General features: G+C 27.5%; 3 protein-coding genes across 5 annotated transcripts; all 3 read left to right on the forward strand.

The window, feature by feature from the left end:
- Window positions 1–4,723: 4,723 nt before the first annotated feature.
- On the forward strand, window positions 4,724–8,170 carry LOC137825372 (prohibitin-1, mitochondrial-like). 2 transcript variants are annotated; one of them, XM_068631046.1, is made up of 6 exons: window positions 4,724–4,859; window positions 5,179–5,352; window positions 6,059–6,175; window positions 6,817–6,987; window positions 7,175–7,387; window positions 7,780–8,170. In XM_068631046.1, exons 2-6 carry the CDS (start codon window positions 5,179–5,181, stop codon window positions 7,972–7,974), a joined length of 870 nt encoding a protein of 289 aa, XP_068487147.1. In that variant the 5' UTR covers window positions 4,724–4,859; the 3' UTR covers window positions 7,975–8,170. The 2 variants fall into 2 exon arrangements, with proteins under 2 accessions (XP_068487147.1, XP_068487153.1); XM_068631052.1 differs by having other exon boundaries at window positions 4,799–4,859; window positions 5,170–5,352.
- A 1,502-nt stretch (window positions 8,171–9,672) lies between these two features.
- Window positions 9,673–11,870, forward strand: LOC137819240 (uncharacterized). Of its 2 annotated transcripts, none has more exons than XM_068623031.1 (7): window positions 9,673–9,978; window positions 10,071–10,185; window positions 10,264–10,307; window positions 10,391–10,501; window positions 10,593–10,685; window positions 11,171–11,283; window positions 11,364–11,870. In XM_068623031.1, the coding sequence occupies exons 1-7, from the start codon at window positions 9,887–9,889 to the stop codon at window positions 11,504–11,506; spliced, it is 711 nt and encodes a 236-aa protein (XP_068479132.1). In that variant the 5' UTR covers window positions 9,673–9,886; the 3' UTR covers window positions 11,507–11,870. The 2 variants fall into 2 exon arrangements, with proteins under 2 accessions (XP_068479132.1, XP_068479138.1); XM_068623037.1 differs by having other exon boundaries at window positions 9,712–9,978; window positions 10,391–10,441.
- A 4,773-nt stretch (window positions 11,871–16,643) lies between these two features.
- Window positions 16,644–19,098, forward strand: LOC137819255 (protein RGF1 INDUCIBLE TRANSCRIPTION FACTOR 1-like). Its single transcript, XM_068623050.1, has 4 exons — window positions 16,644–17,052; window positions 17,199–17,417; window positions 17,847–18,062; window positions 18,414–19,098. The coding sequence occupies exons 1-4, from the start codon at window positions 17,050–17,052 to the stop codon at window positions 18,651–18,653; spliced, it is 678 nt and encodes a 225-aa protein (XP_068479151.1). The 5' UTR covers window positions 16,644–17,049; the 3' UTR covers window positions 18,654–19,098.
- Window positions 19,099–26,905: the final 7,807 nt, after the last annotated feature.

Consider the following 26,905-nt stretch of genomic DNA (forward strand, 5'->3'; position numbering starts at 1 on the left):
ATCTATTTTATAAGTATTATACGAATATCGGTATTTAATATATATATATATATATATATTTAAATACTAATATAAACACTGATACGACATGAATATAGACACAAAAATACATATAATTTTTAAAATTTAAGACACAAAGACACATATCTATATATCATATAATTATAAATTATATAAATTGATAATAAAAATTTATATAGAGCTTCATAAACTTTTATAATTTTATAAAAATAAATAAAAATCATTATCTCCACAATGAATGAACATATAAATATTATTTAATATCAGCATGTATCTCCAATCAAATGTACTTTTGACCGTGCTTAACCCTAAACATCGCATTGAACAAAATCATTGATTATAGTAACTTGTTTAATAATAAATGCAGAGTTTTGATAAATATTATTTAATAGTGCTCTGTTTTTTAGAACCTTAGAAGAATAAATAAAATCATTAATTATAGTAACTTGTTTAATAATAAATGCAGAGTTTTGAAAAATATTATTAATAGTGCTCTTTTTTTGAGAACCTAAGAAGAATAAAGTACTTTTTATGAATCCTTTTGAAACTGGTCTGTCATTCAATCACTCAGAAAAGTCCAAATATAATCATTTAACCAGAGTTTAACTCATTCGGTGTTAATATTTTTTTTAATAACTAAAAATACACAAAATGTTATTACAAATATATAATTATGACCCTAGAAATCTAAAATCAAGAATAATTTGTAAGCTTTTAGCAAATTAATAGCTTTTCAATGTAATGATAATTTTTTTTTTAAATATTAAATTATATATCGATATTATCTTAATCATGTGAAATAATCAGATAAATGATTGTTATATTTTAACTGATATCATATATTTTTTATTTTTTAGTTACAATAAAATTAATAAAATATTGATTGATAAAAATATTTTACTTATAAACTCATAAATAATACATGAAGATAAAAAATAAGATTATTATTATTTAAATTTATTATCTGAAATGAAGAGATATAACTGTTATTATTTAAATTCGTGATATTATTTTGATAAAAAAATAAAATAAATTTGTATTTTATATTATACCTCCTATACTCTAATATTTCATTCTCTTCCTACTTTGATCAGTATTATCAACATAAGTTTTTTTATTGTAGTCTCCCATCAATCTAAAACTATAACTAAGAAAAGATAATCTCAAAATTCACTTTCAAACATCCCTCAAGTTTTGTCTTGAACATTATTTAGAATTTAGTTAATTGTATTTAGACCTTATTTTTCGAAACAGGTTTATTTGGATAAAGAATTGGAGAAATATGGGGTTTTTGAAATTCTTTTCTGCAAAATAGGTTCTGTTTGGGAAAAAAAGTATTAATTAATGGGTATAAGCTAGAGATAATGCAGTAACTGAAAGTGGTGAGGTGCATGAACCGATAAAAAGTTTGGAATGTGATATAAAACGTGGGAATGGGTTGAGAATCGCTTTTCCCTTTCAAAAAGCACTTTTTTTTAAGCTGGAAAAGGTATTCCTGGTCAAATTTTCTTTGCATTATTTGGTAATTTGCTTTTGCTTTAGGTACACGACCGTACACAAATAAATATGCAAAACATAACATAAGAACAGAAAATGAATGATTAAAAGAAAAGATGAATACTCAAATATACATCTGCCGTACACGTGTCACTCATTGTGGGACCATCCGTACCTGTACTTTGCACATGTACCCTATCTGCCAAAATGCACGACTCCCTAGGATGCTTTTGTTTTTCATATATTTTTATTATTTTATAAATATTTGTGAATAAAAAAATATTCAATTTTGAATTGCTATCTAGGTAGCTAGGACACTGATAAGAACACTCAGATCGGATATGAAGATCGATATGCATATACATATTATCTAAAAGGTAGGATACAGAAATATATATATATATATATATATATATATATTATAAATTATATAAATTAAGAATAAAAATTTATGTAAATAAATATGTTTTAGTTTTTTACTGGTAGACTAAAATCGAAATCTAGATACAAGACATAATCGAGATGTTATGTATAAAAGAATAAAACAAAATATAAATATTTTTATAATAAGACCCAATTAAATAAAAACTTGCATTAGGGGGTGTGCAAATAATAAAACGGTGTAGAAAGAAAGTCCAAAGGTAAAAGTGATTTTTGTCTGATGAACATAAATCTATTTCTGACTTTGGCATCGAAGCGCTTTGCAGGTACACACACCCACCCCCGCCATCTGTGTGATGGAGAAGTCGATAGCACCCAGCGTGAGGAGAAGTCGAGAGCATCCAACCCTGGTTGAAGCCGATAGCATCCAGACCTAGTTGAAGCCGAGAACATCCGACCCTAGTTGAAGCCGAGAGGATCCATCTCAAGAAGAAACCAAGAGAGTCTAGCCCAAGATTGAAAGATTTGTATAAAAGTTAATCTTGTCAACCTGATTCTAGTGTTTTGGTCCTTGTTGTAAAAACAGTTTTTTTAGTATACAAATATCTTTTTATGGTTAACTTAAAAGAATTTGTTTTTTATTTTTATAATTCTATTAAAAATTGATACAATATTTTTTTTAAAAAAAATTATCATATTTCTCATTTTTAAAATTGTGGTAGAATCATGCTAGAATTATCATAAATATATGTGTCCGATATAGATACACCATTTAAAAGGAGTATCTGAGGTTGATAGCTTGTTATTGTGAATTTATGAATTTAGTTTATGTATCTAAGTTTAAAAGAATGTCAGAGTTAGTCTGATTATCAATTTTGAGATATGAATGTGAACCGATTTGATAAAAATAATAATAAAGTTGTACAAAATTTATCTCTATATTTTTGTTTTATAGTTTTATTTCTTTATTTAAGCATGTACTAAAGCTTAGAATACTTATTTCACCAAATAATATATTAATTACTCTCACCAATATTGCTAGGATTAATGACCTGTTTCCCATGATTCCTTTTCCAGCATCCCATAAAAAATTCAATTTACGAAAATGATCATTAAATATATTTTTTTCTTTCGAAATGTCTATTATAGAAAATAATTCTGAAATGTATTTTTTGGCTTCCAAAATTTCAATTCTTACCATTCTTGAATTTATTTTTGGATTCCATAATATTAGTTCCAAAACTCATTTCCAAAATTCAATTTCCAAAAATATCCATATCATCCTATCCAACCCAAAAGAGTAGAACACATCTCATTTTTAAAAAAATTATATTTTGACAACCCTCAAATTCTATAACTTTTGATGTAATAATTTTAAACAAAATATATAATAAAAAAAAAATTATAATAAAATAATATTAAAATACTAGTATCCTTAATTATAAAATGAAAATATTGAATGTTAACATATTAATGACCTCATTTTTTTTACCTCAAACCACCGACAAAATCTTTTTAACACATCAAAACAATCTCCACGATCCCACCTACAAACCACATACTGCAATTAAAATTGTGTTTTGAAATAAAATACAAAGGACAATTTTGGTATTTTGAAAAATAATTGGGTGTAGAAAGAAACATCTCATAGGATTTTGGACTTCAAAATTTTAGTTTTCCCAGCCCAAAACCATTATTGGCCCAGCCCAGTAGAATACCCACCCAAATGATACCCTTCTTCCTCACACTTTCTAGTCACTGCACAGCTTTTCCCATCATGCTACATTAAATCATGTTTTATTTTCTACAACAATTCTGCTCAACAACAATTTTAATTGATGTAATTCAAACAGTTATAATCCTTCATTTTTTTTAATTAATTTAAACAAATTGTCATGTGAACATTCACAATATATATTAAAAAAAACTTAATTATATAAATATTTTTAACTTAATCAACTAATATCTTTAATAAGATAAGTGGATAGAATTATCATTTTCTATATTTTAATTTAAATATAGAAAATGTAGGTTTTTGTAATTTAAATTATAGTATCATTAAATATTTATATTATTAAATAATAATTTAAATTAGTTTTTCATTTTATTGTTTTTTAAAAAACTAGCTTACAAACCAAGCCAACCTCTTATGCCACTGGTCTAACAAGTTAGTGGTAAAAATATTCTAAACTAGTTAAACAACACATCTAATGTATCACAACTAATCATATTATTTATCTTTTTTAATTACACCATTTATTATATCTTATATTTTAAAGAAAAAAAATTAGAGTAAACACATCTAAAAAAAGTTTTTATAAATCAACGAACTAAAATTTTATATTAAAAAAATCAGTATTTGAAAAATATTTCACTGATGTAAAATTATTAAGTCTTAAAAAAATAAATTACATATCTTAACATCTCTCCCTCACATTGGACGTATGATAAAATAGGAATTTTCACTATTATAATATAATTGCACAAGTTAATTATAAAAAATAGTAAAATTTTAAAAAATTATTAAAATAGATAAATTGGGTAAAGGTGATATTATTTCAGTTAGAATTTGATTACACTATTATTTTAATAATTAATAAGTAAAATTGCATAAAAATTCCGATAAAATAAAATAGGGCATGAGAAAAAATTGTAGAAGAAAAAAAAACATTTTTTTTAAAAAAAGATGTCTATTAGTTTTTGGTTGTTGAAAAAAACCTTTGAAAAATTAGTTAAAAAGGTAAAAAAGAAACGAGGAGAGAGAATGTTACTAGGTTCCTTGTAAGAAAAGAAAAAAAATTGAACATTTTCGGATACCCGACCCGAATAAGTCAAACCGTACCCGCAAACACGGGTAATAGTGTCTTCTTCTCTTGTCTTAAGTCCTAAAACCCTACAACGAGTTACTTCAACAACTCGCCACTCAGTGGAAGGAATCTTCTACGACCATTCTCTGCAAGGTCCGCAACACGCTTCTTCTTCTTCTTTCCTTAATGCTCTCTCTGTTTTCTTTCTAATTCAATGTTTTTATCTTCATTGCTATTTGCATCCAATTTAGGGTTTTTCAAGCTTTTTTTGCTAGTGGAAGGACCAAAATTTGGGTCACAGATTCATACTGGTTTCCCACACCTAATAACTGATTTGCGCATTTATTGTTAATTTTGAAGTTGCGTTGATCTAATCGCCATCTTATTGTTGTGCAATTTTTTCGTGCTAGCTAAATCTGCATTACTTAGTATAGTCTTTTATGCTTAACGGAACTGTATAAAGTGCTGGCAGATGAACTTCAATAACATGAATGTGCCTAAGGTTCCTGGTGCCGGAATCGCTGCTCTGCTTAAAGCTAGCATCATCGGTGGAATTGCTGTGTATGGGGCTGCGAACAGCTTGTACAATGTCGAGGGAGGTCATCGAGCCATTGTGTTCAATCGCCTTGTTGGAGTCAAAGATAAGGTTATTGCATAATTGCATTGTCCATGGCTGTTTAATGAATGAGTTTCTGTGAGCAACATTCAATGCTTTTGCATCATCTTTAGTTGATGTCTGTACTCCAGTGAAAGTCTTTTGTTCCAAAGTTTAGACATGGTGTCAAGTTTCAACATTGGAAATGAATTTAGAAGCTCTTGCTTGTCTTTCCTGGGCATTTGTAATGGCCTTCACCTCCAAGGTCGTTTGAATTCAAAGAAAATGCATTACCCAAGATTGGTTTAGCTAAATATTTATATGAATTCAAACCTATTACAGTTGTCATTCATGGATGTAAGTATTTTGCTAAGTTGGTTCTCAGGCATAAGTTTTCCTAGATTTAAGTTGACCTGCTTCTGTGAAGATTTTTTATCTTTTGTAAACAATATAATACTTCTCTGAAGTAAGGCATACTGTATAAAGGGTTTCAGGCTTATGGTTGACTAATAATCTTACTGTCAAGCTCGTACAGTACTTTTGAGGTTTTTATATTTAGACTGAGAAACACTCGGTGTGCGTTTATCATATCTTATTTTGAAGAAACAATCATTTAATCTTTGTCTTTGTTGGAAAGTATTTTAAACCTTAAATTAAACCTAAAAGAATCACTTCCCAAGCACACAGGTGTAGACCTATATTGAGCAGTAAATTTATTGCAATTAAGATATCAATATAATATGCCTCTTGAATGCAGGTCTATCCTGAAGGGACACATGTTATGATTCCTTGGTTTGAGAGGCCTGTGATCTATGATGTTCGTGCACGACCTCATCTAGTAGAGAGTACTTCAGGGAGCCGCGATCTCCAAATGGTAAATCTTTTTGTCTGTCCTGTTTCTTTTCTCATTCTTGGAGATATGATATTCCAGCAAGCTTGAATTTGTGGCTGCAAGGAGTCAAATAGTTTTTTCATTGTCCATTTTCTAGTCATTTTTTTATAGCAGCATATTTTTTGTGGAGGTTGGATGATCTTCCCTCACATTGCAGCTCTTGTACTGGTGTTCATTTACAGTAAACATAATGCTGTGGTCTGATTATATGAAAATCATTCCTCCTTCCGTGAGTTGTTGAGTGTTGGCATTAAGAGTTTATGTCCTGTGTTATTCATTGCTGTCAGATACCTTACTATTTCCTCATTTTCTTAATTCATGTTTGAAACACCGCTCTTAGGTTTTTCGTGCATTCCACCACTTCCTCCTTGTGTGTTTTGCAATTTTCCTAGTTCCATTATATTTTAATTATTACACTCTATGACCATGATATTCTAGTTTATGATAGAAGAGTTAACTCTGATTTAGAAGTATCTTGTAAATATATAGTCAGTGTTTGCTCTATTGGCATATGTACAATTAATTCACTTCTTCTATCTCCTTGTACTTTTTTGTCACGGCTTACTTCATAGCACTTTGTATTTGTAGTACTATTTATTTATTATGGATCTTGTTTGTGGTAGGTGAAAATTGGACTTAGAGTCCTTACCCGCCCTGTTCCAGACCAACTACCGACAGTTTATCGAACCCTGGGTGAGAATTTTAACGAAAGGGTGCTGCCTTCTATTATACATGAAACTCTCAAAGCTGTAGTTGCACAGTATAATGCCAGTCAGCTCATTACTCAGAGAGAGGTAAATATGTTCATGGATTCTCTCATATCTTTATTTACAACTAATTGAATGCATGCTCTGTACTTCTCAGTTGGAATCTGTATTGTATTCTTAGGAATCTGGTAAATTCACCTTTTGAATTAGTATGAAAATGAGATTATAACCTTATAGGTGGGACTGATTGTTTCTAGAACATACTGTTTTACAGACTGTTAGTCGGGAAATAAGGAAGATATTGACTGAGAGGGCCTCCCAATTTAACATTGCTTTGGATGATGTGTCAATCACAAGTTTGTCATTTGGGAAGGAATTTACAGCTGCCATTGAAGCCAAGCAGGTTGCTGCTCAAGAAGCTGAGAGAGCTAAATTTGTTGTTGAAAAAGCTGAACAAGACAAAAGAAGTGCTGTTATTAGAGCTCAGGTAAAATTAGTTGTTCCATTTTTGCATTTAAGATGATTCTTAATATTTCTACAAGTGGTTTCCATATTTTTATCGTTTCTGAATTTCTACCAACCATACAAATTAAAAGGAAAATTAATATTGTGAATTGTACTTGTAACAAGTTTTGAATTTCAACACTAAGAAATATTAATAATTTTTTTTCTACTACCTTCCCCCTTCCCTCAGTTTCCTCCTCTTTATCTTCAATAGCCCTATCTGTTCAAACTGGTTATGCTTGTATGATATTAAGTCTCCCTCTTAGAAGTAATTCCTTTTCATATGATGCCCTACTACTTTTTTTCTAGACGGCTGCATTTACAACTCTATTGTTTATGTATAAAGCTATTCCTTCCCTTCTTTTTGACAAACAGGGTGAAGCCAAGAGTGCCCAGTTGATTGGTCAAGCTATAGCCAGCAATCCTGCATTTATCACCTTAAGGAAAATTGAAGCTGCAAGGGAAATTGCTCAAACGATTTCAAATTCTTCCAACAAGGTTTACTTGAATTCAAATGATCTCTTACTGAATCTCCAGGAGTTAAATTTGGAGCCCAGTGGGAAGAGATAGTTGTGAGGCTGAATTAACCTAATTATACTTCAACCTCTTTTTTCTTGTATCATTATTCATTTTCACCTGCACTTGCGTTTTATCAACTGTTCAAATGAGATATTGGCACAAACTGAATGTTGACAAACTGGATGGTCACATTAAATGGAGCATGCAAGATAAAAAGGAGATTGAATCAGGTTTTATCCGTTTTTCAGTGGTTCTGATATTGAATAGTCTATCTCTGTCGATGTCAAGGTTTTGATATTGATTTTGTTGTGGCTCAGTGAGTCAGTTTTTATGTTCCACTATTGACTTGATTTCTGGATTCTATAGACCCTACTGAAATAAAATCATTTTAAATTTTGGTAAAAATGCAACTTATGTGGTTACTTGTGGAACAAATGATGAGAAGGAACCAAAACAATCCAAGGAAACGAATCTATTAAGGGTTTTCTGCCTTTTTATGAGTATGAAGTGTAAAATTATGTGGACTGTTTAATTAAGTAATTATGATAATTAATTTGTCATGTAGTTGATAGTGAATTAGTTAATGCTACCCTTATGTTATCTTAAAATGTGTACTCCAACGAGATGACATGTATCACTGCATCAAAGTGCATTAATTATGAATTTTAGTATTTTATTCTCTTTCAATTAGAGTTTATAGGCTTAAACATATTTCGTGTTTTTAAGTGAATGTGGTTTTATTTCAGTTCTTAGAAAATTTCTGTTATTTATTTTTTTATAATTTGAAACAAGTAATATTTTGTTTATCTTGAACTCGTTTTAAATGATTTTTATTAACAAAAAATTCACTTGGATCTTTATGGTTAGAGAACAAGAATCACCTATTTAATAGATATCATATGATTTTTCACCAACAGAAGTACTGTCATAAAGAATTTCTAGTTAACATTTCTTAACACGATATTGCTTCGGATTTAAGAACAATAAATGAATTTTGTCCTATACATTTCAAAATTTATTCAAAACTAAGGAAAATAATATTTGAAAAGAAAAATTATCAAAATTAAAATTCAATATATATCCTTAAAATACTCGATAGATTATTTGAAATTAGAAATATACGCAACAAATACTCTGAGCCAATTACATTTGTAGTAAATATATAATTTCGGTCTTTTAAAATCTATTTATTCAAATCTAGTCACTAATTTCTTTAAAATCAACTGTTATGACTAGATCTTCTTAGAATTTCTAAATGCTTTATTTTTCTAGTATTTTAAGATAATTAAATGATTTTAGTTATTAACTTAAAGATTACCAACAAAATATTATCTCATAGCACAAACACGGATACTAATAAAGACATAGACACAAAGATATGTATAATCTCTAAAATGTAAAATACGAGAACATGAATTTATATATTATATAATTATAAATTATATAAATTGACAATAAAGATTTATATGGACAAATATGTTTCAATTTTTTTTGTAGTGGAAATATGTTTTTCATGGTTGGTTAGAAATGATTTGTTCTTTATTTTTATAATCATACTAACAATTTATACAATAAGTTTGAGTTTTAAAAAATTAATGTATTTTTTCCTCTTAAAATTGTGTTAAAATTATCAAAAATCCAACAAATATTTTTTGAATTTGACATTTCACCATATTCTATAAAAATATTTTTTTAAATTAAACACTCATCATTTAAGAGAGTGTGTAACGTCTTACACTTCATTCTTCTCTCCAGGGAAAGCCTATACAACCTTAAATTTTTTGCTTTTGTCCCTTATTTGAATCAAGAAAGAGAAAAATACATTCATGTACATGGTTCCATAGGCAAAAGTTTGAGGTTGTGGTGTTAATTGTTGATGCAGAATTCTTGAATTGAATCCTATTGGAATTGGAATAGCTTCCTTTGAAATTGAAAGTAGAAAATCTGTGAAGGAGGTGAAGGGATGATGGAGATGTTCTTCTGTAGCAGCAACCACCTTCTTCAACCTTCTCAAAACCCTGCTAATCTGCTCCTTCTTTCTGGTCCTCCTTCTTCGTTCGTATTTCTCTCTTTCTCTACTCACTTTTCCTTTTCTTCTTCGTTGAAATTCTTACCAATGAATGAATCTGCTGTTAAATAATGTTCAGTGGGAAAACTTCTCTGCTTTTTCAATTTGCATTCAATGTAGCACTTCACTCCCATAACGTCATCTTCATCTCCAACCGCCAAAGATTGGATTCCAAACCCCCTTTTCTCTCTCAGGTCAAGAATCTCTGTTCTCTTCTCTTACATTTTTTTTTCCTTTTCATTTTTCATAACTTCCTATTTTCTGAATTTCAGGGAATTGATCCATCTTCTGATGTTTTCCACCGTATACAAATGAAGTACCTCTCATAATTCTACTTTTCTAACTGATGCCTCATTTCGTTTCTATTATTTCATTATCTCATACCCAATTTTGTTGGAGGTACGTGAATGATGATGAAGACATCAGAAAGTACTTTGCTGCCTTCCACCTGTATGATAAATTGCCTGCAGCAGTTCTTATTGATGATTTTGGTGATTTCTTTGATAACAAGTAATTTTAATTTTTTTCCAATTTCTGCCTTGTTGAGAGCTTACCCTTTGAATGCCTTATTTTGATTTTGGTTTCCGTTCCATCTTAAAAGGATCTGCCAACAACGATATTGCAATCCCCGCGGAAGAGACATGGCCATGGTCAAGACTCTAGCCTTATGCCACAATGCAATTACTTTTGCAAAGTAAGTGTCCATTGCTCTTGGAAATATTTGGATTGATTTGGTTAGTAATTTAGTGTCAAAGGAATAAACATATTTTCAAATGAAAATCTCAACTGAAGGTTTGGTCTTGGTTACTCCCAAAGTTTCTTCCGCTTGTTTCCCCTTCTTAGATTGGTGTCTTGATCATTTAGTTTATATGTTTTCAAGTGACTTGTGATAGGTTGAGTTGGTGATTCCTTCTGCTGTTTGTGAGGGTTCTTATTGTTATTGTTTGACCTTTTGTAGACTTTCTGTTCAAGATGTATAAGATTGGACCATCATGAAGTGGTTTATATTTCTTTATTTTTTCCTTGCTGATAAAAAAAAGAGTGTCCATTGCTGGTGCTGGCAAATTGAATGAATATTACTGCATGCAACTCAACTCTGTATCAGCTTGTTCAACTAGTTCATCACATAATATGATGATTATGATAATGAATAGGGTCTCTTTCTAAATTCTGTGGCAGTCAAAAAGGTTCTTGCAAGGTTCTGTTGTCAGATACTCATACTCACCAGAGAGACTCCCCAAGGTTTCAATTCATCTATAAGAAATGGATACAAACCACTTTTACTATTCAAGGTTAGCCTAGTTGCTTACCATACCAGGCCTTATAAAACAGTTAATTGATTCATGCACTTTTTCTTGTCATTGTATTGCAGAAGGGGATGTATCTGGTTCATTTATCCTGAAAGATAAGAGTAATTCAGGAACTGATCACAACACAGCTATTATCAAAGCTGCAAAGTACTCAATAGCTCTTCAATATCTGGTTTTTGAAGGAATTGTTGAAGATCAAGTATAGTAGATAGTTACCTTTCCCCCACTTAAAACGATTGATATATGTAACTGTGTCGTATGTTCAACATTTAACAGTTATACACAACAATGAACCGAACTTCGAAGCCTGCATCTTCATCAACAGTGTCAAATCTTGGGTTCTGTGGTGAAGAACAGAAAAGCCTGGCCAGGTATTCCTGCTGCAAGTGTCTACTATTTGGTTACATTAAACAAAAATTATTTGTGGACACTAAAATCTATTTGATATCCTGAAGGAAGAAATATTTGAAAGAAAAGTGTAGGAATGATAGGTGATCTGTTGTATGTGACAGGGAAAAAAAAGAAAAATGATAAATATTAAGCAAGTGTGTTTGTTTAGAATGAAAGAATGTTTGTACTATTATTGTTCTACTTTAAAACATCATGCGGCAAAACGCTAAACTACATAGACATTATTGTCCGTCAGAACCGGATTATGGTAACAAAATGCTTTTGTTAACGTCAGCATTTGAGTGGTGGAATTTAAATTGATATTTCAAATGAACTAAATAGTTTTCCTACAAATTTTTATTATTTTTAATTACTAACAGTCTTGAAGATTTTTAATTACTAACATTCTTCTTTTATGTTGAGTTTCAGATACGTTTCTTAAATGGTGTCTCCGTACGGACACACGTATCAGACACTAATATTCGTATAAAATTTGTAGGACGAGTATCGGTGAAGTATCTAATTTAAAATATATTTGTTGGATTTTTGACAAATTGTGTATTTATATAATTTATAATTTATATAATTTATAATTATATAATATATAAATTTGTGTTTTCGTGTTCTATATTTTAGAGATTATACGTATCATTTGTGTTTGTTTTATATTTTATACATATTTTTGTGTTTGTGTCATATTTTAAAAATTATATATATATTCGTGTCTGTCTTTAAGGTATCTTGTATCGTGTCAGTGTATCGTGTTCGTGTCACCACGATCCAGTTTTTATGTCTTTTTCCTCCACCAAAAACAGATTTTAAACATCCAAATCAATGGGAATAAAAGAGAATTGGAGTTTGTTATCGCAGCAGCATTAAACAATGCAACATTGCATTTGCATCCCCACATTCGAAAGGCAAACGACGAATCTTATCTAAACCATTTCTAATGTGTCTTTCTCCAAAAAAAACTAGTGCTTTCATATCTCCACGTAGTTCGACCATTGTGACATAAACAAATAAATATTAAAGGGTGGTGAGACATCGATATTAAAATATATAAAAAATTGATGAATTGATTCATCACTTAAAATAAACACTCTTAAATATTAAATATTCTGTTCAAAAAAGAAAGTTGCATGTGGACATGACTGGGCTTTATTAAGTTTTGCAAAATTGTTCTGTAGTTGACACCTGAGAGAATGAGCTTGTTATGACTCATCTATTTCAAAAAAAAAATAAAAAAAAAAATAATAATAATAATAAAATAAAATAATAATAATAATAATAAAATAAAATAAAATATATATATATATATATATATATATATAATATCATGAAAGCTTTACGATTGTCCTCATATAAAATAGACGGTTTAGATTTAAGTATTTATTAAAATCTTTGTTATGCAATTAAACTTTTAAACATTGAATTTCCTTTAAAAAATTCTAAATATTCATAAATAAAATTAAAATCTACAAAAAATTATCAATTGCTTTGTTTATAAAATATCTGAATTATCATATTAGTTTTTTCAAGATCATAATTAACTTATTACTATTAGTACTATGGTCATTATTTTTATCAAAATCGTTACTATTAATCACAAATGTTGTTATCCTAATAGTGTTATTCTAATGTGTTAACAAACATAAACATTTTCAGATTATAAAAGTTACTGAAATTAACAAAAATACACATTTTCCACTTCAAATAGAAAGATTGTTAAAACAAAATTAAGTTTCATATAGATTTTTTTTTCTTCTTCTTAAAACTACATTTTATGAATACCCATGTAACCTCTTCACGATTTCAAACAGATACCACAAATAAATTTTCTGTTTAATACTAATTATATATTATAGCAATGGGACAAAACTGTATGAATTTTATTTAACCAAAAAAATAAACCCAATTCTTATAAAAAAAATAGGATTGTTATAGAGTTTTTACCATTTAAGTTGATTACAGGATAATTTAAAGGTAAGTTATTTCTTAAATTGAATTATTGTTGTGAGAAAAACTGCCATTATTGTATTAATACTATAATTTATCTTTTAAATATTTTACCTTTAACTTTTTAACACTCATTTGGTATATTATTCTATTTAAAATATGTTTTATGTATAATTTATTTTTAAATAAAAATAAAAGATAATAAAAAAGAAAAAACAAGGGAAGGTTAGTGGTTATGTGAGAGAAAGAGAGAAAACACACATTTTTTTTATATGTCAATCAAATCTCAATTTATGATCATTTGTGTAGGCTTTATTGTGTTTTAATATACATACATATATATATATATATATATATATATATATATATTAATTATATATGTTAATAAATAAATTTTCAGTCTAATTACTTTTTCAACCCTCGAATCATACACATGGACTAAAAACTATAAATATATTTTATATATTCACATGGTGTTTAGAATACAGGTCACAAATAAACAAATTCTTCCTCAAAACTTTTTTTATTAATTAATCAAGACAATTTTTCTTATATTTAAATCCTTTGTTCTAAAATAATTATTCTAAATAAATAACTCTAATATACTTTTAGAAAATTTAATTCAATAATAAAACATATCACTGTAAATATTTAAATGTGTAGAAACTCATGTTTCTCATCATATCATACCTACAACATTATAACTTGATTTACTTCAAAAAATAAATACTAAAAACCTCATAAGAGAAGTGAAAACTTACTTTATTAGATTTCTTATAAGATATAATTGAATTAATATTTATTATCTTATAGTAAAGGAGAAAAAATATAAATAATGATCTTAAAATTTTGAGATGAGATAAAATTTTAAGAAAATGATAATTTATAATAAATGAAGAATAAATCTTTTTTTATATATATCAAATTTATAGAATTTGTGTTAAAATATTAGATAAATATTTTTTTACATGTTTAATCATATAGAATTTCTTTGTTATCCACAATATTACTAGTAAAATTAATTTGATATCGTGTTTATATTGGACAGAAAGAGTTGAATACTATATTTTTTTATACTTTTTTACAAAAAAAAAAAAAATCATTTAAAAATTAATTTTATAAAATTAATTGTATAAATGCTTACTTAACCAAATACTGCATTATTCACTCTGAAATCCACTAAAGTTGAGTATCACCAAAAAAAAAATCGTTTTTAGATCCAAGCCATAAATGTTCTTAGATATTATATTAAATAATGTATTTTTTGGCACTTATAGTTATTTAATGATTAAATTTAGATATAGTAATTATTAACTAATTTATTTATAAAGATGATGAAAATAATAATTTTCCCAGTTTAACAAATAAATGTGAATAATTAAATTTTTTAGCAAATCTCTATTAGATTACTATACACTTCTGAAAAGACAAGGAATACTCTAGTCTCTGTACAAGTTATAATTGACTAAACAAAAACACGTAATTAGTTCAAAAATAGTATAAAAAGTGTAAACAAATTAATAGATAATTATTCTAAAAATGGAAAGAAAATATATTCAAAATATTTAACAAAGTCAAACCGAGTTATAACTTAAATTCCTTGATACATTATTTATTAATATGATTATATTGGAAATTTAAAGATAATTTTTTAATTTAAATAAAAAATATTTGATTTTCGGATTGACACATTTAAGTTATATCACTCTAATATAATAATAATATATTAAAAAATTAATTTCTGAGGTCCAAAATTAAAAGAGAAATATTAATTATATAGAACACGTTCTGATCACGGAATCAATTAAATGAAATGGTGATAAGATATGGTTGAAAGATAGTGACAGTAAATTAAAAATAGATCATCATTCAATAATAAACTTCAATACCAATCAAGTATCACATTCTTACACACTACAATTATTAAAAATTATTAAATTATATTACCAAATCACACCACAGAACCAGAATTTTTTTTTCTTTTTATATGTAATAATTACATTTGTGTAATATGAATAATAATTTGAGTATATTATTACTCTGCATATTATATGATAATAATTTGTGTAATATGAATATATTATGATATATTTAATTTGTATGAGCTGTGTTTCATTCTTAAGCAAAGTTTTATATTATATTTAATCTGTGTAGCGTTACATAGTTACTTTATGATAAGGTCGAATCCTTTATGATCAATATTCTCCAATAACATCATTAACATATTATTAATTTTATAAACCTAAGTTTAATAATAAATATTAATGTTAATATTATAAATATATTTTTTTTTATAAAAACGTTCATGTTAGATTTCATTATGAAACTTGACATCTTAGTTAGACGGACGCTTTAACTAACAACAATCATCTACTATAACATGAAAAAAATATCATTAAAAAAAATATGATAGACAAAAAATCATATATTAACAAAATCATAGATAAATAATTTATACATATTAATAAATAACTTTAAGAAAAGATTAGATGAAAGTTTATTATACTAATGAAAATACATTATACGAATAAAGTCTAGGTTAACAAGTTTATAAACACATGCATTCACTTCACGAAAAATGTGAGAAACCTATAAATATATATCTATTAATAGTTAATAAAGTTTATCAACACATATATTTTCTAAAAAAACTATAAATATAAATATATGTTTTAAGACAAGATAAATCACGTATTTTAAATTTTAATAATATTTAATATTTTAACCACGAATAATCGATAATTAACTTAAATGTTGAGTATTTTATGCAGAAACTCTCCCACTAAGACAAAAACCAAAATCTAAAAGACTAAAGATTAAGACATGAGAAAAACCAAAAATTCACAGAAAAAAAAAATATCCACACAGCAGCAAGGAGAGTTTTTTTTTTTTTCAAGTAATATAAGAACGATTTTAAATATTAATAAATAGGAAAATAATTTGATCAAAAAAAAAATTTAAAGGAAGATATTAAGAAAAATGGTAATAATAAAATTAACGAATAAAACAGAAGGTCAGGTCACCACATGAAGCCGGGTGAGTTCCTTGAAGAAGACGCATCCTCGTAGGTTTGGGTTCGGAGGGAGGTTCGGTTCGGTTTGGTTTGGAGTTTGAAGAAGAAGAAGAAGAAGAAGAAAAGAAAGATAATAAGCACTTGGCACTTGCTTAGCTTTACCTTCATCATCTGCCACTACAAAAGCATAACCCCACTTCCTTCTTTCAACCTTTTCCCTTCTCTTTCTCTCTCTCTCTCTCAACTCTTCAAAACTTCTCTTTTTCTCTTCTTCTTTTTACCTCCAAATTGTCACTTACTTCCCATGCTATGATTTGGGAACTCCTTCAAATCACCCCACCATAAGAGAAATCAACACAAACCCAAAGGGTCATCCACAACAATTATATATGGTTAGTGTGACACCACTCAATCAATGCAAAGATCAAATTTCCAACTACCCCTTTGGTGATTTTTTGTTATTCTGATGTTTTTTTCTTGAATTGTCCACCAATTTACAATCTTGCTTGTGTTTTTGCTTCTGGGTCTGTGGGATCAGAGAGGTTTCAATGAAGAACATGGTGTTGTGGGGGGAAAGGAAGGAGAGAACATGTGGCCTTCATGGCTGCGGCCACTTCTCAAGACGAGTTTTTTTGTCCAATGCAAAGTCCACGCAGATTCCCACAAGAATGAATGCAATATGTATTGCTTGGACTGTGTGAATGGAGCTCTTTGCTCTGCATGTCTTGCTTCCCATAAAGAACACAGAACAATCCAGGTACCATGTTCAACCTCAATTTGATCAAATTATGTTGGGGTTCATAGTCAAAATTCAAGGATTTGGGTGTGTTTAATCTGATTTTTGTAATTTGTTCCTGCATTTTTAGGACTTTGAATCCAATCCCTTCTGATCGATCCAAAAAATATCTTTCTCCTGTGCTGGTTTTGTATTGGTTTTATCGGTTACACGTGCCATTTAATGCTGAATTTGCAAACTTCCCAAGTCATTAAATCGCCATTTTCTTTCTCATGGAAAAATGGTTTATTATCACTCAATTATGTGGTCCGTTTATTCTGTTTAGATAGATAATTGTATCTATTTTATGAATTTTGGTATTTTCTTTCAGCTAGAGTAATTCACTTGGTTATCATCATCTGATGAAGATTTTTTTCTTCTTTTTCTTTTAAATTTTATTAATTTGCAAAGATAAGGAGGTCTTCATACCATGATGTGATAAGGGTATCTGAGATACAGAAATTTCTGGACATAACAGCCGTCCAAACTTACATTATTAACAGTGCCAAGATTGTGTTCTTGAATGAAAGGCCCCAACCAAGGCCTGGAAAAGGTGTCACCAATACCTGCCAAGTCTGTGACCGCAGCCTCCTTGATTCCTTCAGCTTCTGCTCTCTTGGTTGTAAGGTATACATACATATATATATACATATCTATATATATATATACACACACAGATAAGTCCAAATTTTCATGTATTGAAATGGAACTCATAATCCTAATTACATCTTTGAGTTGCATTAGTAATGAAGTATGATGAGTTGATTTCAAAAAAAATTGAGAAATGTTGTGTGTAAAGTAGTATAACCTTTGTAATTGTAACTACCTCCTACTTTTTTGCTGCATAAAGTATGTAACATTATAGATGTACCTTTTTATGCTTGCTTTGAAAAAGTAAGAAAAATGATGATGAGAACAGGTGGAGATGAATGAATGAATGAATGAATGATCTCTTCAACTTTTGAATTTTCTTCTCAGATTGTTGGAACCTCCAAAAAGTTCCGGAAGAAGAAAATGTTAGGTGAGACAGATGGGTCTGATGGTGAAGAATCAGTGAACGGCATAAGCAATGTAAATGCTAGAAACAAAATCCATAGCTTTACACCTTCAACACCACCACCAACAGTGGCTAATTACAGAACTGCCAAGAGAAGGAAAGGAATTCCACATAGAGCTCCAATGGGTGGAGGGCTCATTATAGAATACAATGTTGTATAGTGGTTTTTGTGTCCATCACCAATCAATATTTATACCAAAAAGATACTGCAGTTGTTACCACTTCCTTAGTTGCCTCCATCACAAAAATATGTTCCATATCTTACTTAGTTAAGTGGGTGCAAACCTCATCTTATAAAACCAGTGATTTTATAAAGTTGAGTTAGGCTTAAAGTCCACTTCTTGATATAGTTACTCGCAATACCTGTGCCCTGTCACTGAGGCCGGTGTTGGAAACTACTGCTCTATCTTGTATAGGACAAAAAAAAATAGGAAGAAAAAGTTATGTGAAAAAGCAAGTAATAATATAACATAGAGTGGAGAGTACTTTATGTTGGTGTAAGAATGGCATTTGGGTCTGGTATGTGATGCTAAATGTACATAGTGGCTTGTAAAAAGGAATTGTGTATAGCATCAAATTAGACAATAAAAAAATATTATGAACTCATGATGGTGGGTATTAATTATATTCTCTTGGTTTGGTGCATGGCCTTGTCCTTGTCCTCTCAAAGTTCAAAGTTTATGTCTTGTTTGGCAGAGTGGCTAAAACTTTTAAAGTGCTGAACTTGGTTGCTTTTTGCTTCTCTTTTAGTATGATTTTGGTGCTTGGCTTCTTCTCAAAACAGTATTCTGCTGAACTGTGTTTGTTGCTTCACGGCTTCTCATTCTTAATTTTCAGATTTTCTACAATGGTATTTTTTGATGTCACTTTCTTCTTAAGATGCTAAAAATACACTCAGCATATTTTACTGTCAGAGGAAAAAGAAGCTCAGAATCAGCTGCATGTGTTGTCTTTTTCTGTACATAAATGCTCAATATCAGTTCACAAAATTTAAGATTGATCAATTCTTTAACACAAAGTTACTTTAGTCATATAAAAACTATTTGCCTTGTAATGTAGTTGTTCCCTTTGTAATAAAGACCCTTTATGATTATGGTTACCTTAAAAAATATAAGTATTAAATATGTTTTTTGTCCCAGTAATTTTAGTAATTTTATCTTTTCTGCTAATTTTACCTGAAATTGTTAGTATTCATCTTTAGCTAAATTTTACTTTTATTTATAGGAATGAATATTTGTCAAAAAAATTAATAAAAAATAATTTTTCATGTTGATGTTGCACTTACGTAAATATTATAATATTATAATAATTCACATTAAAAAATTGTGTCAATCTCTTCTTCCCTTTTGATCGATTCACTACTTTGTGATATTCCCTAATCAAAATAGCAAGATGCTCGGATCTAAACTGCTTCAGAATACATCACATGGTTCATAAAGTGACACGTGGGGAATAGTACAGCATTTACGAATTCACCACTGGAGAAAAATCTAAAGATTTTTCTAGAATGAGAATGAATTAAGAAAGGTAAAATGTAATTACGTATTTAAAAGGCTTTGTGTATGATTCATCCTATTATTTCTCAATAAAGGATTACTAAAATTATATATCTTAAATGAAATTTAACTATAATATAATATGTCTTTAGTTCATTAAAATTAAATAAGTTAGAAGTAAATATGTTTTCAATTGTTGAACCTAAACTCGCGTTAATTTCTTATGAAAATTTTCATTTTTTTCTTATCTCAAATTATTTTAGTATAAATTTGAATTTGCTCTTAATGTTTTTAATTTTATTTTTTTTGGATATGTAGCGTCACTTTTCCTCAGTGAAATATTGATGTAATTTTTATTTATATTGTATTTCTTCTCTAAAAAAACATTATTTAAATATTAATTTCTTAAATTTAACTGATTTTAAACTTTGTATTAGATTTACTAAATAACATGTATTATTGAATTAAGTAGGATAATGTCTCTAAATTGAAATTAGTGTGTTGAAAATAATATTAAATGTCAGTTTTAAATACCAGGTTGAAAGAGAGTTGGTTGAAAAATATAATATATATATATATATATATATATAATTATTGATTTGCGGGTTGTGAAATAAGTTTATTTTTTGTGTGGAGTGGGTCAAATACGGAACAGATTTATGCAAGACAGGTTAGCCTGCATTGCCACTCCTAGTAAAAATTTTAATCATTTATTGTATTTGGAGTTATTTGTTATTACATGATTTGGGAATACTCAAACTATGAAAGATTTTGTGTTTAAATGATTTGTAATGAAATAAAATTATATATATTTTATTCAATTATTTTCTAGTAGTATTTATTGTCATAATAGAAAGTTGAAGAAGAATAAAAAATTTACCAAAAAAAAGTTTGAATTCATACCAAAAATCAATTATAGAGTAGCAAGACTCTTATACTAACCTCAATAGTACATGATTAATACTGTAGATAACATCACATAATGCTTCCAAAGGATTGAACCCAAAAAATTTATTTACTAAATATGGTAAACACCAAGCACAAATAGTAGGATTTGGTAGTGACCACCTTCTTTTTTTTGACAATTTACTAACATCAATCATAGAGAAACAAATGAGTTGAGCTTACAATTATTTTAGCAAGTAGGCATTGAATTCTTTTGCCCCAAGTGAGCAACAAAAAACCATTGGATTGATACTTGACTTCAAAACCCAAAAAGTAGTTTAGTGACCCCAACTGTTTGGGGGAAAATAAATACAATAAAGTTAAGAAATTGTTGAACCATTTGAAAGGATCTCTCTATCATGATGATGTGATCCATCTACACCAAGAAATACATTACCTCTACCTTTACAAGTAATCAAAGAGTGATGCCCAATTGGATAAGAACATTATATCAAATCATTAAATAACTTTATTCAACTTACACTCTTTCTAGATAAGAAAATAATGTCACTGATGAAAACTTTTTTTTTCTTCAATTATTTGAATATAATTCATCTGATTGTATATATTTTAGGATTTAAGGTTTAGGGTTCAAAATCTCAACGGTAAATAAAGATATTATATAGTATATAAGTGAATGCAAATCTCATTCTATAAGTCGATTTTATAAGTTTGAATTAGGTTTAAAGTAAACTTTTAGTATGGTATCAAAGTCATTTAGAGCATATCCTAATAAAAATTTGTTATTGGGTTTATCAAGTCACCTGCTATCGGACCACCAATAATATATAGTCTCACACACCAGTTGACAGGACTCAGCATAAGAGACCAAAAATAAAGACATCGGCGTAAGAGACTAAAATAAAGACATCGACATAAGAGACTAAAAATAAAAACATTGTCATAAAAGACTAAAAATAGAAACATTATTATAAGTAAATGCAAATCTCACCTTATAAAATTGAGTTATACTCAAATACATTTCTTAGTAAAATTTGAAATAAATAAACTGTTGGAGATCTCACATCGACTAGAGATAAGAATATTTCATGGTATATAAGTGGGTGCAAACCTCATCCCAAGAGCCGGTTTTATGGGGTTGAGTTATGCTTAAAGTTCACTTTGTAATATGGTATTAGAGTCATTTAAAATCCATCATAGCTAGTGTTTGTTGGGCCTATTGTGTCACCCGCTATTGGATCGTTATCAGACCGCCCATAATATGTTGTCCTACGCACGAACTGTCACTCTCGGCGTGAGTTGGAGATCTCACATCGACTAAAGATAAGAATAGTTCATTGTATATAAGTAGGTGTAAACCTCATCCCAATAGTCAATTTTATGAAGTTGAGTTACACTTAAAATTCACTTTGTAATCTCACATTATTATCAAAGAATAAGAATATTAGTATAATTGAGTGATAATATATTTTATTTTTATTATATTAGATTTGATGAAGATGTTGACATGAGACACATGATTTTTTTATATTGGTATTTAAACTAATACCTTCAATCTAGCATCCATGTTTTAACACCTACGTGGAATGTTACCCTATGTATGCACATGTCGACTAGTGTTATAATTTCTCATTTCTTATTAATTTTTGAATATTATAATACCCCATAAATATCACATTTAAGATGCCATGTGATGATTTATCGACACCAATAAATTAAAACATGAAATAAAATAATTCTTCATACTCTATAATTTGGTTGTTTTAAAAAAATGCAATATATGAAATCAATGTACATTTTAGATTCTGTAAAATGATCAACTTTTATTTTTTTTTTCACATAAGAAGTTCTCTTTACTTTAATCTTGTAAAATTATAAATAATTGTTTTGAACCTATATAGTAGAAAAGTGTTTGTTATTTTAGTTTTTATAAAATATTTTGAATCTTTACCTTTAATTTCTTTCTCAAGTTGTTGTTTTTGTTAATAACATTGATTTTAAGATAAAAAAAACGACATTTATTTTATAAAAAAATCTTTTTAAAATATAACAATAAATTTTCGATTTTATTTTCCATAAATTTCCTAAGAATTTAACAAGTTAATCAATTCATTATATTTAACAATACTTATATTGGTTATTTCAAAACATGTCTTAACACTTATTTGATTAATTTAAAATTATTTACTAATTTTAAAAATTGATTAAAATTAACTAAAACATATCTTCCATCAATTATCTATGCTAACAAAGTATTAAAGTCAATATTTCAATTCTTAAAATAAAATACTCTAACATTAATTTATTATATTTCATTTATTTATTTTAAAAATAAGAAAACACTAAATTAAAAAGAATTGGACTTTCTGAAAACTAAATTCTGACTGCAATAAAAATAGAACAAAGGTACAAATTCGGTCACATATTAATTGCAGCAAAATAAATGTACTATTTAGGTAATTGTAACTCTCGTAGTTACTAACTTTTTTTTAATTAATGGAGAATGTATTATTTTTTTATTGACAGATGTTGTTGGTATAGAAATAATTTTGTAATGTTTTTATTGGTTTAGTTTTTTTTTTTGAAATTACGAAACTTAGAAAAAAATAGCTAAATTTAAAAATAGAGTACACAGTTAAAAATAAATGATTTTCATATTAAAAAATATTAAATATAACAAATTTTCTCGTTAATGATAAAACGGTTTTAAGAATAATAGAAATACTACTATTAGAAAAAAAAGTAAATAGTTATAAAAAATATAAATATGTGAAATTATAAATGAGGTTATACTTCATCTAAAATAATTTAAAATTTTAAAAAGAAACTAAATAAACTTTTCATAGCTAATATGAAATTGTGAGGAGAAAAATATGAAGATAGAGGAGAATTTGGATAAGTGAAAATGTGAAATTGGGGTATTATTTATTGGGTGAGTGGTTTTGAAAAGAGAAAAAAGAAAAACACTTTCCTTTGTGCTTCTGAATTTAACATCAAATTAATTTGTACCACGTGCCTCCAATTATTGCACATTCCTTTGTTTTTTCAACCATAAATTCATTTCTAAATTAATCAAAACAACGTTTGCGCCGTACTTACTTCAAAACAAAATCAAACATCAATTATAATCATATGGATTATGGAATATCATGCGAGTCAAAGGATTAGGTTCTATGCTACTTTCTCTCTTTTATTTTAAATATTTTACAACTTTTAAGATAACAATTTTTTAATTATACTTTTTATTCTAGTTTTATTATGTATTAAAAATTGTTTAGAAATAAAAATATGAGAAAAGTATAATAAATAAATTACTTAAACTTATATTATCAATAAACAAATTTAATATTTAGGTCACCTTAGTCTAGTCTACACTACAAGAAAATCATGAAATAGAAACCAATTTTTAGAGACCAAAATAATTAGTTGCAATAGTAACTAAATTAGAGACCATTTTAGAAATTAAAAAAAAGTTAGTTTCTAAATTAGTTTCTATTATTGTTAAATAGTTTATCAATTGATATCTAATTAGCCACTAAAGTTTTTGCTACCAAATTTAGAAATTAAATAATTGGTAGTTAAAACCTTGGTTGCTAATTAGATACCAATTTAGAAACTATTTAACAATAATAGAAACTAGTTTAAAAACCAAAATTGTTTTTAGTTTCTAAAATGATATCTAATTTAGTTACTATTGCAACTAATTATTTTGGTCTCTAAAAATTGATTTCTATTTCAAGATTTTCATGTCGTTTTATAGATTTTCTAACTTTTCAAATTCAATATATTTTCACAATTCTAAGTAAAATATATTAATAAAAATATAGAATCTGAAAATACAAAATTATTTTTCCATAGTCAGCCTCTTAATCAAGTTTTTTTTTTTTTTTTTATAAGTTTCTAAAGTTCATGGTTTATACGAATATCCACAAAAATACTTCCAATTTTTTATATCCCTTTACACAATAATAATAATTTTGTAAGTTTTAGACTATACTTATTTTAGAGGTAATTCATAATCCATAAATCCTATAAATAAAGCTCCTTTAAATTAAAGATTATACCTACTAAATATAAAAAAAATCATATTCAAAATTTTAGCAAGAAAAAATATAAACCCCTACTTGCAAGGTACAGCGTGGCATACCTAAGGTATAGTATGTGTGGAATATCAAATCTATATTAAAAAAATAAAAAATTTAATTAAGTTTTAAAATCTATGTAAATTTCAATATTTTTAATTGAATTCTTATTAATTTTTAATATATAAATTAACTATTTTTTATATTTTTTAATTGAGTATCTATTAGCTATTTTTAAAAAAATATAAAATATGGGTTTGTTATCTTGCTCTATATTTTTATAAATAAATATGAGATTTTATAGTTAATATAATATGATATTGAAATTAATGTAAAATAACGAGTAATTTTTATTATTTTTGTTAAAAAATTATTGGATAACAAAAACAATAGTGAAGTAAGATTGTAGAACAAGATAACATTTACGTCACATAATTATTAGAAAAATTAAACTACAATAAATAATTAAAGAATATATTTGAATAACAAAAAAATTTAATAAAAACTTAATTAAAAATATTATTGTAAACTTGAAAGTTAATTAAACTAAGATTAAATAACGAAACCTATCCACCAAAAATAAAGGGGCGCGAAAAATGACCAAAATAACATCACTTGTATGGTAAGAGACAAACTAGAAAAGGATAATTTAATGTACATTTTTTCCATTATTGTTGCATTCATCTTTCGATAATCTCTTGTATATGATTGTGATAGTAATATATTTACAGGTAGATGTAGACATTTACCTAACAAAATTACTAAAAGCTTCTCAAAAATTACATGAAGTGAAATTATCTACTCCAAGATTTGGTTGATAAATATTTTGAAGAAATTTGTCTCAACTTTTATCTTTCAATATTTGTTTAATTTCAATAATACATTTTTGAGTATGATAAAAAATATGGTCATTTTTAATTAATGATGGTGGTTTGCGGTAGTTATTTATGGTGGTTATCTGTAGTGATTGTTTGTGGTGGCTGGTGATAAAAGTTGATGGTTGAGATAAATTTTGTAATATTTTTATTGATAGTAAGTGTGTTTTCATTTGTTTATTTATTTTTTAGAAGCTCAAAATCTAACAAAAACCAACAATGATGTAAAAGCAGAGTATAAAACTAAAATAAAAATTATCTTTCGCACTGAGTAACATCAAAGACAACACATTTTTTCACCGACCATCTCACACATGTTCAAATGATGAAATTACTTTCTCAATCACCAATAAGAATGAAAATGTTGCACAATTAGAAGGGAGCTATGGAGTGTGAGGATGCAATTGAAGTTATTTAAAAATATGATATTATACTTCATTTAAAATTACAGACTAAACACAAATTATTTTTAATATTTTTCACACTTAAGACGTGCAAGAAGAAAGAGCCCAAGTTAAGCCCTAAAGTTAATACGAAGGCCCAAAACTTCAAGTTTTGAGCCCAAAAGGCATGGTTTTTAGTCCAAAGAACGGGTTTTCGAAGGCAATTACTTTCTGCATGATGCACCCAATTTCAGTGTAGAAAGACTAAAATGCCCTTTATTAGAAAAATGAGGATACATTTACACTTACATTCCGAACCCCTTTTCAGAATATATTTCTGGATTTTTTTAAACGAATTTTTGTATTGCGAATTTTTTCTTCAGAATATGATTATGATTTTAAATTTTATTTCAATTTTTTATTTTCGAAATACAATAATCTTTTACGAATCTACTTTGAAAGGTATTGTTTCCAATTTTAGATTTTTATATCTAGAATAAAAGGTATTTTGAAAAAGAAAAATATTTTTTTTACACATTTTCACCCTACACTTCTAATAAATATTAATATTTTAATTATTTATAATTTTTTTAATTTTGAAACTATTTAGGATTTAAGGTAGAATTTAGGGGTCAGGGTTATAAAAGATTAAAAAATTTACCGTTTTCGAA

The sequence above is a fragment of the Phaseolus vulgaris genome, chromosome 11 (assembly GCF_000499845.2).
Source record: "Phaseolus vulgaris cultivar G19833 chromosome 11, P. vulgaris v2.0, whole genome shotgun sequence".
Classification (NCBI taxonomy): Eukaryota; Viridiplantae; Streptophyta; class Magnoliopsida; order Fabales; family Fabaceae; genus Phaseolus; species Phaseolus vulgaris.